At 34.8% G+C, this 18,410-nt stretch overlaps 1 protein-coding gene across 1 annotated transcript in view; it reads right to left on the reverse strand.

Annotated features, from left to right (window-relative positions):
• Positions 1 to 6,133: 6,133 nt before the first annotated feature.
• The window catches only part of LOC150104902 (uncharacterized), a 62,242-nt gene continuing 49,965 nt past the window's right edge, over positions 6,134 to 18,410 (reverse strand). Inside the window, exons 4-8 of the mRNA XM_090396048.1 lie at positions 16,099 to 16,420; positions 15,069 to 15,140; positions 12,622 to 12,780; positions 11,048 to 11,196; positions 6,134 to 6,945 (exon numbers count right to left, since the gene is read on the reverse strand). Coding sequence (XP_090252174.1) covers positions 6,640 to 6,945; positions 11,048 to 11,196; positions 12,622 to 12,780; positions 15,069 to 15,140; positions 16,099 to 16,420 — 1,008 coding nt within the window. The 3' untranslated portion in view covers positions 6,134 to 6,639. The remainder of the gene's footprint in view (positions 6,946 to 11,047; positions 11,197 to 12,621; positions 12,781 to 15,068; positions 15,141 to 16,098; positions 16,421 to 18,410) is intronic.

Raw genomic sequence — 18,410 nt, forward strand, 5'->3', positions numbered from 1 at the left:
CCCCTTCAAGCCAGTCCTTATAAGGACTATAAGGATACTTAATGAATTTTGTACAAATTTTTTTACGAAATTTAGTTTGTACAAAATTTCAGTGAAATAATAATAATATACTTGTGTATTAAATTACGTGATGACAATTGGTTGATAATGCAGGTGATCCATATATGGCAGGTGTAAAAGATGAAAATTAAATAATGATTACAAACAGAACAAACGAGTTGTATAATACAGTTAAATTTTATCGAGAATTAGATACAAATAAAAGGAAAGTAATAGAGAAAGGGATACTGAAAACTATAAAGATTATACAGTCAAAGAGGATGAAGCAAAACATGCACTTAAAAAACTGAAAATTGGAAAAGCACCAGGACTTGTTGGAATACTAATGGAAATGTTAAAAAATGGAGATCTCTTGCACATAAATCTAGAAGAATTGTGTGCCGAGTGTTTAAGAACAGATAGAACCAATAAAAGTTGGAATACTGAAAAAAAATCATCCCTGTAGATAAGAAATGTGATAAACCTGACATAAGAAACTATAGACCTATAACACTTCTACCAGCCCTTCACGAACTGTTTAAAAAAATTACAGATGGCAGAATAAATGATATATTAAATTTTCATCCACCAAAAGGGCAGTGTTCGAACATCCTTCTCCACTTTAGAATCATTTACAAGCCTTAAATCAAGTAATGGGGGAAAAAGAATCTAATATGCCAATTTCTTTGGCTTTCATAGATTATGAAAAAGTCTTCGAGTCAATAGACCTGTGTAAAATGCTTGAAGCTTTAAAACATATAGGACTAGGTGATATTCATATTAACGTATTAACTCATATATACGAGAGAGGGTCACCAATAATAAATTTAAAAGAAAGAGAAATAGAAATAAAAAGAGGAGTCAGACAGGGAGACTATCTCACTGATAGTATATGAGAAAATTGAACTGGGAGAAAAAAAATGACTGAATATTGATGGAGAGAAGTAGAACACGTGATTATTGAAATAATGAAGTGAACACAAATGAATATTGATAAATCAAAAATAATGCATAGTGAAAATACTCCACAACGAAAACAAATTGAAATAAATCAAAGACAGATTGAAATAGTTAGTTTATACAAATCTTCTTCTTCTACGCGTTATTCCCGCTTCCCATGCAGGGTCCGCGTGTTACTTTTTAGATGCGACTTCTTGTTAGTACTACTCCCAACCGACCCGTCGCCTGGTCTGCCGCTGTGGGGAGGGCATATTTTTGACTGTAGAGGCGTATGTTCACTGGCCGGTTTGCGGGATGAAAAACGCCAGATAAACTGGCGGAAAAAACCCTACTGACCGCGCCCAAGACCGGCTAACTTGGCTATGCCTGAGGAAGATCCTCAAATTCCTCACGTCTACAACGGGAATCGAACCTGGGACACTCCTTCCCCAGGCATATGGTTGCGAAGCGCAAAGCCACTAGGCTAACCGCGCGGTTCAGTTAGTTTATACAAATATCTAGGATAAATCATTACAAACAATAGCTAGAATAACAGCAGGATGGAAAGTTTTTAACGAGAGAGAGAGAGAGAGAGAGAGAGAGAGAGAGAGAGAGAGAGAGAGAGAGAGAGAGAGAGATTTAAAAGCAATTTACTAAACTGCCTAAAAAGAAAGATCTACAACTAGTGTACACTCCCAATAATGACCTTTGATAGTGAAACTTGAAGTTTGACTAAAAACACTTAGAGAAGCTGAAAACAACACAAAGAAACATGGAAAGAGCCATTTTGGGAATAACTCGGTTAGATAAAAAGAATAATACTTTGATAAGGAAGCAAACAAAGGTAATGGACATTGCTTAGTAATAAAAGGCAACAAATGGCGCTGGGTAGGACACGTGATGGACTGCAAGAACTGGTCATCGGAAACCAGGTAGACCAGTGGCAAGATGGGATGATGAGATAACAAGATGCTATTAACCTTTGTGGTGGAGAGATGCACAAGACCGACGAAAATGGAAGAGCATTTTCGTGAAACCTAAAGTCTCAAGACAGAAAAATGAAATCACAAATCCGCTTGGAAGAGTGAAGATTAAAAATAAACACGGAATACTCCTGCTGGTCTCGTATTTAACACTGACTTTTGACTTCCTGTTAATAAGTTTATGGCTGCCATCATAGCACATATCTATAGTAGTATAATACTGGACCAATTTTACCAAAATGTGGTTTAAAACCATTCATTTATTCACATTTTAATGAGAACAAAGAGGATGTAAACCATCTTATCGAATTCATTTAATCTTCAATCACAGTTGTAAAGATTAAAAGAATTATCTAAGGTCGTTTGCATCCTCTGCCTTGTCATTAAAATGTGAATAAATGAATGTACGAATACAATACAGTATTTGTAATGTTTCGTGATCATCTCATCCCGCATCTTGCATGCGTAACTTTCTTTAAAGAACTTACCATGTAAAGTTCGTTCGCACTCTCTAAGCATTATAGGAAGACGGGAGGAATGATCTCAAATATGGTTTGAGCAACCTTAATCCAAATATTATGACAGCACCGATTTATTATTATCAGAATTAGGAGTGAAGCAATTGAAGCCAAAGACCAGTGTAGCATGTTTGATAACTACATGTATTCTCTGACCTATTCGACTGTGTTACAGAATGAAAATCCAGAGTTTCATGAAGGAAAATGTCACCACTTTCGTATGAGACCTTCAGTTGAAGAGCCCTTACAAAGATTCTTAGCGGGACACGGTATTCAAACCCGGGCCTTTCCAATTAAATGCCCTGGTTTGCTGCACTTGCAGTTTTAATTGAAAATAAGTTAGTTCTTAAAGCCCGTTCATTCAGTTCTTCCCCTGAGACCTACTTCTTTCGTTTATTTATTTATCCCTATTTGCTATAATACTGTAGGGTAATTCTTACTTTTGTAGTCCTCACTGTTTTTCTGAATGATTTTGAGGAAGCTGGTATATCAGAAAGCACTGATGAAATATGCGAATCGTTTTCAAATAGAAAAAAAAAATAATACACATGTGGTTTACTAGTATTAGTGCCAGGATATCACAATTATTTTTTATATTGTGCAACTAATTAAACAACCTGCACGACATCTATGGAAAGTTAATGTATACACTACTACTACACGTTGTAAGTATTCCAAATTATTCTATTTGTTTGTATTATATATACAGTAGCGAACACATTAATCCGAACAAGCCAATTTATCGTCAAGTTTTTGGTTTGGTTTTTGTTTCAGTTCACAATCATTTTGGTTTCGGTTTATTTTCGGCTTTAGTTCACTATTTTGGTTTCGTGCTGCGTATTTTAACTGTTTCTAAGACGTTTATTAATTATGTTGCGCGTTTATAATAGTATAAACAAGTTAACATTCATAGGGTTTTATTAATTTTGCGTAGCTATAAAATGGATCTATTTCCAAGAAAGCGTTTAAAACATGTACTCTTTCTCATCAGACATTCATGACTCAAAGACAAATTTCCAATAGATGTGGTGTTGGATTTGGTACTATTAATGCGATTTTAAAGAGGTTTAGGGAAGTACCTTTTCTTCTGACATAAAACGAAAATGTGGAAAAAAGGAAAACTACACTTACTCAAGATCGTTTACTAGTTAGGAAAAGCAGAATGAATCCAATGTTTGTCTGCTGTTGACTTAAATAGAGACTTGGCGGCTTGCGGGATTAATGTTTCTGACATTATAGTCCGTCGAAGATTGTTAGAAGTAGAGAGGATTACTCACAAAGGCTGTTGACGATGGATATGCAGAAAAAGAGACACCACCGGGTAAAAGTGTACAAAGATTTGAGTGTTGAGAAGTTAAAGATCGTGTTCTCAGATGAGTAATTTCTTTGTCCAAGGAGAGCAAGTCTCTTATGTTCGCAAATCAGCAGCTGAGAAGATTTCTGTCATCCACCTTCAACAAATTCCTAACCGCCCAGCTAAAAAGATGTTCTGAGGTTAGTTAACACATGACAGTCCAGTCCAGGATCACTTGTGCCTGTTGATTGTATGGTGAAAAGTGACCAATGCATGAAAATATTGAAGACAAGAGTGGTCCCACAGATCGAGAAAGACAAAGAACTCATTTACGAACAGGGTCTAGTTGCATGCCACACTTAAAAGAAGTGAAAGAGTTCCCCCAAAATCATCACATCCAATTGCTTCAGTGGCCTGGTAACTCTCCTGCATTAAATCAAAAGAAAATTCGTGGGAACTTGAAAAAGAGACTTGGGAAAATTAAATTGTGATAGAAAGGATAAATTAATACGATTCGTTATAAAAGTACGGTTTCGAGATGCAGAAATAAGAAAAATGTGTTCTACGTCGGTAGAGTCTTGCCTAAGCGAATTAGTGAACTTATTAGGAACAAAGGAGCACATTTAAATTATTAGGTAAAAGTGGAGTTTAATTTTTGTACTTATTCTCTTACCAAATTAACTTTTTATTTAAAATATGATATATATATATATATATATATATATATATATATATATATATATATATATATATTTTTTTTTTTTTTTTTTTCAGATTTCATTTTTACTCGGTCGGAATATTATGAATAAGCTTTAATGACTGATACCGAGAGATAAAAAGATGACAAGATATATTTGAAAAGATACTACTAGTACACTAGTTTCGTTGAATTGATCAACATCTTCAGGTATCACAATCAAAGGAGTATATAAAGAATTACAGAGACTTAAAACTGTAATAACAGAACAAGTACAAAAAGACAGTAGCGTGTTTGAAAACAAAATGCGAGCTTGAGTTCCAAACAAACGTATACTATGCGCTGTCGCGAGTGCACCAGTACTGAACAGAGGTAATGGCCAGACTGCTAAATCCATCCTTCTACGTTTGGAAGAACATCGTCGAGACATCTCTTATAACAGGACTAGAGCTAGCGTTCTCTCTAACACGTTCTCTTTTCAGCTAATTCAGACGAAGGCCACCAACACATTGTGAACTGGACTCAAACTTCTATCATCCATGTGTGCTATGATGAACTCGAGAGAAAGATTGTCGAATCTAGAGAAATTTCTCTAGATTCCTCTCATATCAACAACAGCCTGAGTTTCAATCTCTCTGACGCACACGTTGCCTCTGTTCAGTACTGGCGCACTCGCGACAGCGCGTAGTCTACGTTTGTTTGGAACTCAAGCTCGCATTTTGTTTTCAAACACGCTACTGTCTTTTTGTACTTGTTCTGTTATTACAGTTTTAAGTCTCTGTAATTTTTTATATACTTCTTTGATTGTGATACCTGAAGATGTTGATCAATTCAACGAAACTAGTAAACTAGCTTTTCAAATATATCATGTCATCTTCATGTCATCTCTTCAAATATATATATATATATATATATATATATATATATATACATATCCGGCACTGGCAAGCGGGTTCTTTCTCCAGGAAACTCCGGTTTTTCGTCCCATAAACTCAAGAAAATCGACCGTAGACCCCACTTATTTCAGTCATTAAAAATATTGTGTTAGAGTTAGGGAAAAAGAGACAGCGGCACTTGTTGAGCCGTCTCTCCACTGCATGCCGCTTAATTAGTGATCGCCTTGGGCCAGCAAAGCGATCACTAAATCCCCACTGGTAGCTCTGATTAGCTACCAGTGGGGATTGAATTGCTCACTCACTCAGGACTAAAACGGATCCGCCTACTCCCTATACAGGAATAAAAGGTGTTTGCGCATTTTTTTTTTTTGTTTCTTTGATTATTTTTTTTTCTGGGACATTATTTTTTTTTCTATTGTGAAATATAAATACAATGCTAAATGTATTCATCTGATCATTCGATGTCCAAGATAAAATGCGTGAAAGTACATTTTGATTATTTATTATGACAGAGTCATTCTAAAGCAAAATTGTTTAACTGCTCCATGTGCTCAGTGAGATGTAGTTTTCGTGTATTTTGAAAACAGATGATTTTCTATTTCTTCAAGAGAATCGTAGCTGTTATAAATGCTAATTGTAACACACGATCAATCATAAGAAATGTTCTAACGTATGAAACAACTTATAATCACTGATTTCATAATGATATAAACCACCAAAACAGAAAGAACCACTTTATTCTTATGCTGGGAATCGGATAATTTCTTTCGTGTCTTATTAAAAAGATTTATTTTATTTTATTTTATGTTTTCTTAGAGTTACATTTTGTTAAGAACCACACTAGTATTAAAGAAAGAAGCATAGGTGTTTAAGATAGTCCTCTGCCGACACAAAGTGCACAAAACGATAAAATATAAAAGGTGATGATCTATTTTAGATGCAAAAGAATTAGGAAAGATTACAGGTTCATTTTCCCATTCTAAAATACATATAAGTCTTTAAAAATTCGCAAACATATCTTATGAATCCAACTGTTAACAAACCAATCTTCCACGCACTATTCCATTGGCACAGGTGTGCTTGCATGTTGAAACATGCTGGATCACAGAGAAGATGTCTATCAAGTCCTTCTTTTATTTTATAAAGTCTGCAGATCTCTTCCATGTGGATATCGGATTAATCCTTAATGAAGATATCACAGTCTCCGCAAAAAATATTAAAAAAGGGGTGGGGGACAGAATGAATGAATGAATGCTTCAAATCCTCAATGTTCTTAACTGACCCAAGAGTACCCGTTAATTCCGTTCGTAGTCCAGAACTTACACTCCGTCTTGTGATAAGATTCAACCACACTAACATTGATGGAGAGAAGTGCAAGATTGTTGGGATACTTCCACTCCGGTATGTGTATATCTTTTCCTTCTGATCTCACAAAGGTCATCACCATTGTTCGGATAAAATTGCCAAAGGCTATGTCTTCTTCGGATGGATTTTTCATGAAAAGATTCAAACTGTCGAAAAAAGCAACGACTTCCCACAAGTGGAAACTGTAGGTGGCGTCATAATCAAACAGACGTATCTGAAAGAGATTGGTGAATGATTAGAAAATTATTTTATTTAAAAAATCCGTTTGAAGTATTGTGAAATAATGTATTATGAGATGTTTAGAATTAATGATATTAAATACTTCGGGAATGGATTCATATTTCTATCTTTTACAGGAATAAGTAATATTCGCAAAAGAGCACTCAAAAAGTTAAAAAATAATTTAAATATGAAAGTCTAATTTGTTTGTCATTATTATCACAACTTTATATGAAATTTGTACATCAGTTTAATACAGTAACTGATATATTGCATTCATAAAATAAATGTTAATTGTATAATTAATTATGCATAATGCATGTTAGTAGATGTTGCAAAGAATGAAAGCTAAATAATGAAAAGGAATTATATGTAACTGTGATTTAAAATGAAATTGAAATTATGGTAAATGATACATATATAAAAGGAGATATGTGAAAAATATTATGCTGCAAGTTACAGAACCAATCCAGAACACGAGAGCAGCGCAACGTTTTCAAAAGTGCAATATCTCTCAGCTAACCAATCATCTATTTATTGGACATCATTAGGTGTGTATGGTCAATGTTCCTCAGAGGTCTGCCACACCAGTCCTCGCCATTTGATCCTGTTGTATACTTTTCTGGATGCTTCCACTTTGAAGTCAGTCACTCCAAACACACTATCCATCCATCTCATTGAAGGTATACCCCTTCCTCCTTTCCAGGAACTTCTATCCTTTCAGTATCTCCAAAGTATTTCCAATTTCTTCTGTCAATATCTTTAAGGAGATTATTTAATTAAGGGGATAATAAATTCCTCATTATTTGAAAGCCGAATAAGAAACTCGATGATCGAATTCTAAGACTTTCATGCCGACGAACGTCCGGCAAGTCCAAGCGTAAGTCAACGCCCTAGTAGTACAACACTAGGGCAACTCGGAGCGAAGGTGGAGCAAGCTCCGATCACTGTCCTTAATATTTTCTCATAATGTAAAACGCAGCTCCTTGGAGATGTATTACTGGTTTACATTATGAGGGAAGGTCACTACCCAGACCGGTTTCGACCTGTATTGAGGGTCTCATCAGTGAGTAGGTAGACCTGAATAATACCAAGGTTTTAGTGAACAGAGCTTACATACTTTACTATACGAATTGCCAGAAAGGATGATCGGAGCTATCTCCACCTTTGCTCCGAGTTTCCCTAGTGTTGTACCACTAGGGCGTTGACTTACGCTTGGACTTGCCGGATGTTCTTCGGCATGAAACTCTTAGATTTCGATCTTCGAGTTTCTTATTCGGCTTTGAAATAATAAGGGATTTATTATCCCCTTAATTAAATAATTTACGTCGCCGAAAAAAAACACCTTTGGCTATTTATCTTTAAGGAGACTTAAAGTTCTCTCGATCCTTTCTAGCACCCATCCATGACTGCTGAGAATATATGATATTCTCAGCAGTCTTCTGTAAATATAATCAAAATCGGCTATTCTTTTCCTACCGCCTCTTTAGGTTCCAAGTTTCACATTCATAAGTCGCTATTGAAAAAACAACTGCATCTGGAATCCTCAGCTTTGTTCCTTTGGAGATCCATCCTTATGGATCCTAGGCCCTCGCATTTACTGACTTTCTCAATTCTTTCTCCATTAAGGTACACTACTGTTTCTCAGGAGCTTCTGTCTATACTTCTCTTGTAAACTATAATCTTTGCCTTGCTGGGATTGAATCGAATCGTCCCAGTTCTTCCTTGCCATTACAAAGGAGTACTATATCATCGGCATACCTCAGATTACTGATCAATCTGCCACTATCCCAATTCCTGTGTTAAGCTCATCCAATGCTAACGAATGATGTCCTCATCATAGAAACTAAATAGGTGAACTAGAAAGTAGGCATCGTTGCCTAATTCCCTTGCCAACCTGAAGCCAACCAGTTAAGCCAATATCTTTTCTGACCGTGGCTTTCTGCTCCCTGCACAAGTTAGCTATCCGCCTGATAGTGTGTTGAGAGAAACCCATTATTTTCATTACTTCCCACAATTTCATGGGCTGAGCACACTCAAAAGCTTTGCAGAAGTCTACGAGACACATTACCATAGAGAGTCTAAATTCTTCGTGCTTTTCAAAAGCAAAGAATCTGATCTGTAATACCCTTGGCTTTCTTAAAACCCGTTTGGTCCAACGGAATGTCTGCCTCAAGTTTAGCCTCAGTCCTATTTAGAAGGATCTTTAATAAAATCTTTTTGCACGAGATATTAAACTAATAGTTCTATAGTTCTTGCAATCCTTCATATCTCCCTTCTTGTGTAGTGGTATGAAAACTGACATCTTTCAGTCTCATGATCCTATCTCCAATATCTTTATGATTAATCTATGAAACACTCTTATCCCTCCATCCTCTGTAGCCTTAATTAGCGCTGCTGGAATTCCATCTGTACCTGGGGCCTTATCGCTATTAAGTCGTTTAATTGCTTTTTCAACCTCATGCCTGAATGGAGGAGGTTCCAAATCAAAATGTTTCAGGTGATTTTTTCCTTGTGTTTTCTGATGTGCTGTTCCTCGCAGTCTACTCTTTCCATCTAGTTCTTTGACTTCCAGTTCCTCTGTTAGTACTGCTTCATTCCTGTCTTTGATGACATTCAATTCGGACTTAAACTTTGACTTTAGGTCACGAACTAAAAGAAAAATATCTTCACATTTATTAGCACAACAATTTTCCTTCTCATGTCTGATGGCTTTTCTTACTTCTCTATGTAATCTCTTATATTCTTCAGTCCGTGTGTACTTTTGTTTCTCCAACTGTCTCCTTTCGATCAGATTATGTTGAATCTGATATCACATCCACGGATCTCTTTGTCTTCTTATTGGGCACAGATACTTCTTGTCAGTATCCTCTATTACAATGTTACGATTTTCGTCAATGTCATAAAGGGAAACAAACATACCCATATTTTCATTAAGTTTTCGAAAAAAAAAATAAAGTTGTTCGTGGCAGTAAGTTGTTCTGTATTCAGTACCAGATGTCAACAACAACATTCTATTTGTGGAATAAAAGGTGATTACTGATATCATCATGAAGGTATTTTCTTGATCATAAATTAGTATAATAATAATATTTGGTTACAGATCAAGTGTTGATCAATTTTATTATTAACTGAACCAACTAGTTTCGCCACACTTTAACTGTTGGCATCTTCAGGGTACTTATAAGTTTAAACAATCTCACAATTATGCGTAACTGCAAAACTGACTAGGATAATTACAAATAGGATAGTATCGAACGTGAGTGAAACACGTATCGCGTGTACAAAGTTAGCTAGCTGTTGCTAAGGAACTTTCTGTAGTTTGTATTAAAGTTCATTTCTTCCGTTTTTAAGGTTCTGATTAGGGTTTTCCATATCTCTGGGAGTATTAAGCCTTGATTTCTGTTAAGGTTGACAGTAGAACGGGCGACTGTGGCTGCTTCTTTGAAAATTCTTGAATGGTAATCTTCCTCTATGTAAGGAGAACAGCTTTTGTCCCACTCGATGACATGGTTAGCTGTAGAGAAATGAGACGATAGGCCAGAAATATCCTGTCTGTTGTTTTTCACATAGCTAATGTATTCCTTTTGCCTGATTTCGAGGCTTCTCGAAGTCTGTCCGATGTAACTATAGCCACAAGCGCATGGAATATTAATGATTACTAATGTGTTAGAGATTTATAGTATATCATAGTAGAGGAGAAGATCAGTTTCTCTATTTATACCTCCAAGTAAGACACTCTCTGACAAAAAATGAATCTTTTTTTTTTTAATTCTGCTGTTCTTTCTCTAACTTCTTATCCAATAAGTGTTTTATACTCGTATACGTTCTATAAGTATTTTTTATTTTTTTTATTTACTAAAATTACTTAATTATTTAATTCATTAATTAATTAAATTATAAATTTAATTATAAAATTATTTAATAAATTTAGTTACCTAAAATTGTATAGAATGAATTTTTAATAAATCAGAGACATTTCTATTAACGTAAAAAATACGCATCTTCTAGTTCTTCAATTAAATACCTGATTAAGGGCATTATCATGTCTTTATTATTACACATTTTTAAAGTAACAAAATAAAGCTTTATCTTACCGGCTTCGAGGGACGTGAAGTTAGCACATAACGGTAAACAGGAGACTCAAAAGTCGCAGATATTTTCTGTACTAAATTGTTGATTGGACAAGTCTGGCGTACGTCTGACACCATTGTCGTGTAAAGCAGTTCAGGAGTTACGGGAATATCTAAAATCAAGACAGAAAACTTGATATATGGATTGAATGAGAAGCGAATAGTTCTACAACTGCAACAGAGACTGCAAAATGTAAGGTAAAAAACATTCTTATTTGGGCGATTTTATTCTGACATCGATGTGTGTATGGCATACATTAGCTGACCAAGATGCAGATCACTTTTCCATATAGCTGTTGATGCATTTGTGACAGCAGACAGCAAAAGTGTCTAGTGTCATAAATACACGACTTTTTTTGAAGCTAATCCTAGCGTTTAAAAAATAATTGTCATGTGTATATTTAACTAGAAATGATGCAAATTTGTGATCTGGCATTCCATCGGTTTCCAGAACAATTGTTTTCAATAGTCTTGCCATTATATAAAAGATGAATCACCACATTCAAATAAATAACTTCCCAAAAATTATTTCTTCATGACTTTTCTGGGTGTGCGGTGCACAGTTAGCACACCCAGAATATACCCCCCCCCCCTGTTTCTAGAGTATTCCATTGCCAACCTGTCCAGATCCATCATACCATATTGTAACACGACCATATTGTAACATATTACAATATGGTCGTGTACCATATTGTAACAAATACCATATTGTAACAAAGCTTATGCCTTGTGTTGTTATCATATCTTGTCATGTAAATACGAGGAATCGAAATTTCAATCCAAGATTTAATTATGAATTTGGATAATACACGAGTAAAAATTCTTCCATAAAAAAAAACGAATTATTTTGTTAATATTTCTTACTTTTCTTATAAGGAATTTTTTTCCCTAAGGATGTATTAGGATATATTGGAGCGTCTTGATTTAATGATTGCTTTAAGTATGTTGAAGAGGTGATTCTAAGACGAATATAAAAATATAAATATAAACACAGAACCGCCAGATTACCACAGTGGCCTAGGCTTTTTTTACATACTTTTATTGACATTTATCTGTAACCCATTGATAGAATTACAGAACAAAACTGTACTAAACAAGGGCTGCGTTTTCTTCACCCGACAATTCTACCACGTCTCTCACGTCTTCCATTCAATTGCTCTCTCAAGATATAATGTTATGTGTTTACACGTTTCAGTGAACATTTGACGTCGTCAAATATTTCTCAAGACATAACTGGATACTGAAAAAAGAGAGCCAAAAGGCTTCACTTCGTAATATAAATATAAAAATGAAATTAACCAATAGAAAGTCCAGTTAAGTTGGCAAGCTAGAGCACGAAAAGGCAATGAATTTAATGTACATGAATGGGACGAAACTATTCTATCTATTAATATATCTACGAGTGTGGTTGGAGACTAAAGGCACCCTGTTTGCAGTTATTTCCCAATATATTCGCGTGACTTTCTTCATTTGACCGGAAGTGATAGAACACATAAGTACTCTGACTAACATGCAACACAAGAATTAAGAAAGCTTACCTGGTAAGATGGAGCCGTTGTACAGTTGAATGACCAGTCTACTCACTCGAGGACCGAAGCTATCCAAACTTGTGGTAACGTACTTTTTATATTGGTTCCAGGTCCATGATTCCAGGTTGTCTGGACCGGGCCAGAAGTCCACAGCCTGCGAGGCGGTTCCTGTTTATTCACAGAAGACATTTTCTCAATCAGTCAATGTATTTTTATTATTAGCGTAATCTATTGATAGTATATGAATGCTTTTTAAGAATACAGAATAAGATATATAAACAGCGGGCCTAAAAATTCTAAGTTTAATATATTAAAAGAGTGCTCTGGTTTGAACTATTCATTTTTAAGAAGGATGGTTTTCAATCACTAATAGAAGCAACTGAGGCTATGAACTTATATATTTGTCGTCATCATCGTTGTCATTGAATTCCTGATATGTACCCTGGTGGCGGGGGGGGGGAGTACAGAATATTGTGCTACATGAGTCGTTACTAACTTCCTATCGACAAGTTTTCTTCAAATTAATATGTTATCTCTCTGAGATTTAAAACGTAATATCTCCTATACAAGGAATAGACGTAGACCATCGGATCCATTTAAGTTAGAACAATGGAGTAAAGTTTCACAAAGGATTTCTGTTTTGTTCCAGTGAACTCTATGTTTGGTGGAGATAGCATGCTCAGCAAGTTCAGACTGTTAGACTTGTGATATTTAATATAAGACTTATGTTCTTCGCATTCCTATCCCTTATATGCAAGCCATTTCCAAACGCATAGCGAAAATTTTAAAACCACTGAATATTTTTAGTGCCTTTTGTTCTGTAAGAAAAAATATCCCCCTCTCTATATCCAAGCATTACGTCTGCCCTCCATGGCTGCCCAATTCATCTGATTTGAACCTCATCGCACATTTGTGGAATCATATGGAACACGATATCCTCGAACCGACGCTCATACTTCTTTCTGTCGTGAAGTTATTTTATCTGTTTGGTCCTGAATACCACAGACATCATCCATGGTCTGGTGGAGTCGATGCCAAGATGAATGCAAGCGATTATTTCCACGTGAGGAGTTCCAATACGCTACTTTTTTCAACTGTGCTGTGAATAGCTGTTTAATTGCAGAAAACTGTATAAAGTTGAATACTGCAGAAACTGTCCGTGAGTTAGCGGTTTAAGTGAGTCTGTGAAATGTTGGATAGTTTGTAATTTCAACAGAATTGGTTGAGGCTCAGATGGAAAGTAATGCCTTGGACAGCAAAAGGCTCCAAACTGTTTTGTAGATTGGAAAAGCTATGGATACGGTCATGTCTGTATACAGGAAGCTTTTGTATGCAAAGTAAATAAATAAATATTGTTTACAAATAACAAAAATAGAAAAGTTATACAGTTTTCTTTCCAATCTTTAAACGCATGAAAAGATAGACAAATTTATCTTTCCTATATTCTAAATATTTAAAAAAATATATATCAAAAATTTAAGACTTTTTCAAAATAAAGATTTAAAGTGATGTCGTAAGTCTGCAATATGTTTACGATACATGCATTTATAAAAGATGCATTAATTAAATATTTAAATAAGATTTAACAAATTCCGGAATGTTTTCTCCTATATTAATCTTATTCCAGTAGAAGAGGTTTAAACTAATCCTAAAGAGGAGATGAATTCTAAGCTTGACCTGTTTAAAATCAAAACGTTTTCATGGACTATTTTAAGTAGTAGTAGAAGAAGAGAAGTCTTTGGATAGTCAAAGAATCTTAGAAAATTTAGGCACTTTGCTATAATCTGAACATATTTCTGAACATATTCTGAACATACTATAGTTTGAACATATCTCCGAATATTTTAATGCAAACTTTTTTCCCAATGTGAAATTTAAATTTAATCCTGAACAGTGCATATTGCACTGAACTTTGGAATATTTTAACAAGCTATCAATCTTTCCTTCCTTCATGTCATCATAACATCGAAAAACCAAGCCAGGAACATATAAATATTTTATCCGTACACTTCCATCTAAGGTCAAACCCACAATAGTATGTCATCTTAACAACGCCTGCTCTTCATGCCTTTCCAATGCGAAGCATTTTCCTCTCGAACCCGGGGCAGTCATCCATCTTCCGTTGATGTATTCATCATTGTCTCACTTAAAGCTCCGTGAAACCCCGGAGGCATCGCTAACATTCGCTCTTTAGGTCCTACTATGAATAACGATCTCCTCAGACAAGCCGCCTTCACGGACCGTCAAACCTCTTCCCTCTTTAACGTCTCTCTAGGCCGCGGTAGTGGTGATAATGGGAAAAGAAAACTGAGGAGATTTTACTGTTTCCTCCAAATTTCCTATGTCACGAGATAAGCAGATGTACTTAAATGGCAACGAATTGCACGCTAGAGATAGTTTCCATGCACGTGCTATTGTTAATAACTCGAGAAACGCGACGTGTAAAGAATACTCACCTATCAGCACTGGGATGTCGTTACCTTGTCCTGTCTGGAAAATCTCCGAAGGAATGGCTTTCAAGAGGTCACCTGTTGAAAAAAAAAGTATACTTTGAAGCGTGTAGTAAATTTTGTGTGTGTGGGTGTTAAAGACAGAAAGAAAGAGAGAGAGAGAGAGAGAATGAAAACTATTTAAAGTATCTGATATATTTTATTATGTCTTGAATATTAGAATTTAGAAAAAAAAATCAGAATTCTTTAAATAGTTTTCATAGGTCAGTTGGTAAAAACAATGCCTTTTAGTTCAATCTGCATAATATATCTGTTGGATTGAAAGACGTCCGTTAGAATCCGACTAGAATGCAAAGAACTTTATAAGGGTTTTGGTTTTCAAAGTAAGCTGAGTTCGCTGGATCTCTTACGATGATTTTTATCCAGAAAATCTTCACGATGATCGTATTTCAACTCATACTATTTCAGACAATATTACACTAGTTAGGATTTAGGGAACACAAGAAGGTGACGGTTGTCTGCTCTACCTAGGATAAGACATCAGGTGGTCCTTACTTCGACTACTGTGGGCCATTTAGGGTGAAGACCTACTGCATATCGATTTCCAATTAGTGATACGGAAGTTCCATCCACTTCCTTTGGGAGTAAAAGGCATTAGTGGAGTTGTTTATTAGCCAAGATTGGTCATGTCAGGCTATAGTGCATAACACATCAACTGCCGATAATGATGTATAATTAATAATTTTGTCTTATTCTCATTTTTTGATTTATCCAGCTGGGAAAAATCAGATTTTAAAGAAATTCTATTGGTATGTATTGTTGTTTTCTACGCATCAGTATGAATGTCAGTTATTATATAACACATTACGTCCTCTTTAAATATATTTTTCACATGGTTAACTAATAGATCATCGGAATGGAATTATTCTTGTTTAAACATTTATATCAACAAGGTAGATGCTAAAAAAAGGAAAAAAAAACATGTCAAAATTTGTTAAATAATTGTAAAATTCATTTTAGGAAAAACAGTTCTTACCGTCTATAGAAATCATTTGTTCAGAATATATTCCCTGAATGGGGAGATCTGTTTGATCTCGTATTCTAAATGAGGGGTCGTCTTTCCCTAAGAAAGTTCCTATTACTTCCTTTGCAGTCATTTTCCTGAGACATGTGGCATCCCGACAGCCACTTCTCTGTTGAAAGAAGGCACGATTGTATTTAGACACATCTACGAAGGTGTGGTTTAAGATATCTGTTGGTCCGATCAGCCAAGCACTTCTGAAAAGTCCCTCAACTACTGGGGATGCCATCAGGACCAGTATGGACGCTGCACCAGCATCTGCCCCAAATAAAGTTACCTGAACGTGAAAAATAAAATTAAATCGTGAATAAACATAAACAAGACAATAATATACTTCGCTCTTTATAACTAGGAAACTCTTAAAAAGTATTTTAGCAACTACTGAAAGAATTTTTGGTCTTGGTCTTCTACAACACAATGTAATCCGGGTAGACCTATAAACTCATTCTAGCGTCTCCATTTGAGTGAACAGATAAATAAATTTAGAGGAAATAATAAAGGTTGAATGAAAACTTGGTTTTTATGATTCCAAGCTAAGCTCCTGCAAATACTTTCGCTTTTCTTGTCCCATTTCTCCGGCGAGTACTTCCATCTCTTGCCGTCTGATAAGCATGTTTGACTGTGCGTACAAATCGGGTTTTCTTCCACAAAGATAAAGACGAAAATATCGCTGAGTTAATTTTCTGCTTCAAGGCACACAGCGATTTTTAAGAGGAAATTATCCTCCACCCTTTGACATCTGACATGACTGATGTGATACGACATCACACGACAGTTGTTCAGTAGCTTCAAGTGAGTCAGCAAAGTTACTGGAAAAAATTGTCTCAAACAAAAATCTTTCGTTCAATGGTTGCATCCGATGTATTTGGACAGTAAAGCATTCCTTGTTTTTATGTATTATTTTCTATGCACACTTCTCAAAACATCAGCAATTGCAACTGTTTTTAATTCCTTTAAAATTGAAACATCCGGGCACATGGTAGGCTTTGAATTCATTGCTTGTTGGTAAATTAATTAAATCTTTAACATCATTATTTTTCCTATTCATCCTTTCTTTTAAATAACCTATATTTTTGCGCTATTCTATTTTCAACTACGGATGTTATTAGCATATCTTGCATTTTTAATACGAGTAATATCCATCTCCATCCAACATCACTTCTTAGGAATTATTATTGCATTTTTGCGTACAATTCATTCATAGCATCAAGAATTATATTCATATTCATTCATTGAACCGAATATTTGTATTCATTCATTCATTGAACCAAATATTTGATATATGCTATCACATTTGACATTTTTAATATATTAAGATTATGTTTATTAAAAGTTAGTATGTACGCTACTTTGGAATTATTGAGTAAAAATTTCCTAAATGATTATATTTTAACCAATTTTCTATTATAGTTCTTTAAATTCTTTAATGTTTTTAATATTAACTTAATTTATTTTTGGTAAAACTTGATATCATGAGAGAAAACCTGTTAAACCAATTTTCTTTGCACATTTTTGTTTATAATATTCCCAGTCAGTTACATAAATACAGTATGTCGATTTTTGTTGTTCAACTTTTCATTCGATATATGTACTCTGTATTATTTATGTTATGCATATCAGTGTTCTGAATTTTCTAAATATAGATATATTTTTTCGAGAGTTAAACTATATCAGATACAAGGAAGTACAGTGAAATTGAGATGTCCGATAAAAAAAAGTACATTTTAAAATAAAATTAAAATTAACGTTGTTAAATAAAGTAATTTTTTTTTTGTAAATTTCCACATACACTTAATACAAGTATAAATTTTCTGTTACTTTTTTGAAGTTGCAATCGTGTCCTTTAATTGACAGTATTTGTCTATGTATGATACGAAAAATATTTCTATGAGCTTTTCAATTAAAGATGAGTTAGCCAGTCTCATAGTGGCAGTGATAGTAGAATTTAAAAATGCTAAAAAATAAATAAGAATAAAAATAGGGCCAAGTCAGAATAGTGGTCGCTGATAGCGTTATAATTTTGGCTTGGCCCTATTTTTATTTTTATTTATTTATTTTTCATTTTCTTTTTCATAATAAACACCTCCGCAGCACATATGCAAGAAGGACAGAACATTAAGGTAGTGACGAGAGAGGATTAAGTGCCTTCCCTCGCTGTGTCCTTGGAAGTGTCATCTACTACTACTACTACTACTACTACTACTACTACTACTAATAATAATAATATTTTACTGGAGGGTGTCTTACATCTTCGAAGCTACGTTTGT

The sequence above is a fragment of the Typopeltis vanoorti genome, chromosome 7 (assembly GCF_054136105.1).
Source record: "Typopeltis vanoorti isolate ZY-2024b chromosome 7, IOZ_Tvanoo_1.0, whole genome shotgun sequence".
NCBI lineage: Eukaryota > Metazoa > Arthropoda > Arachnida > Uropygi > Thelyphonidae > Typopeltis > Typopeltis vanoorti.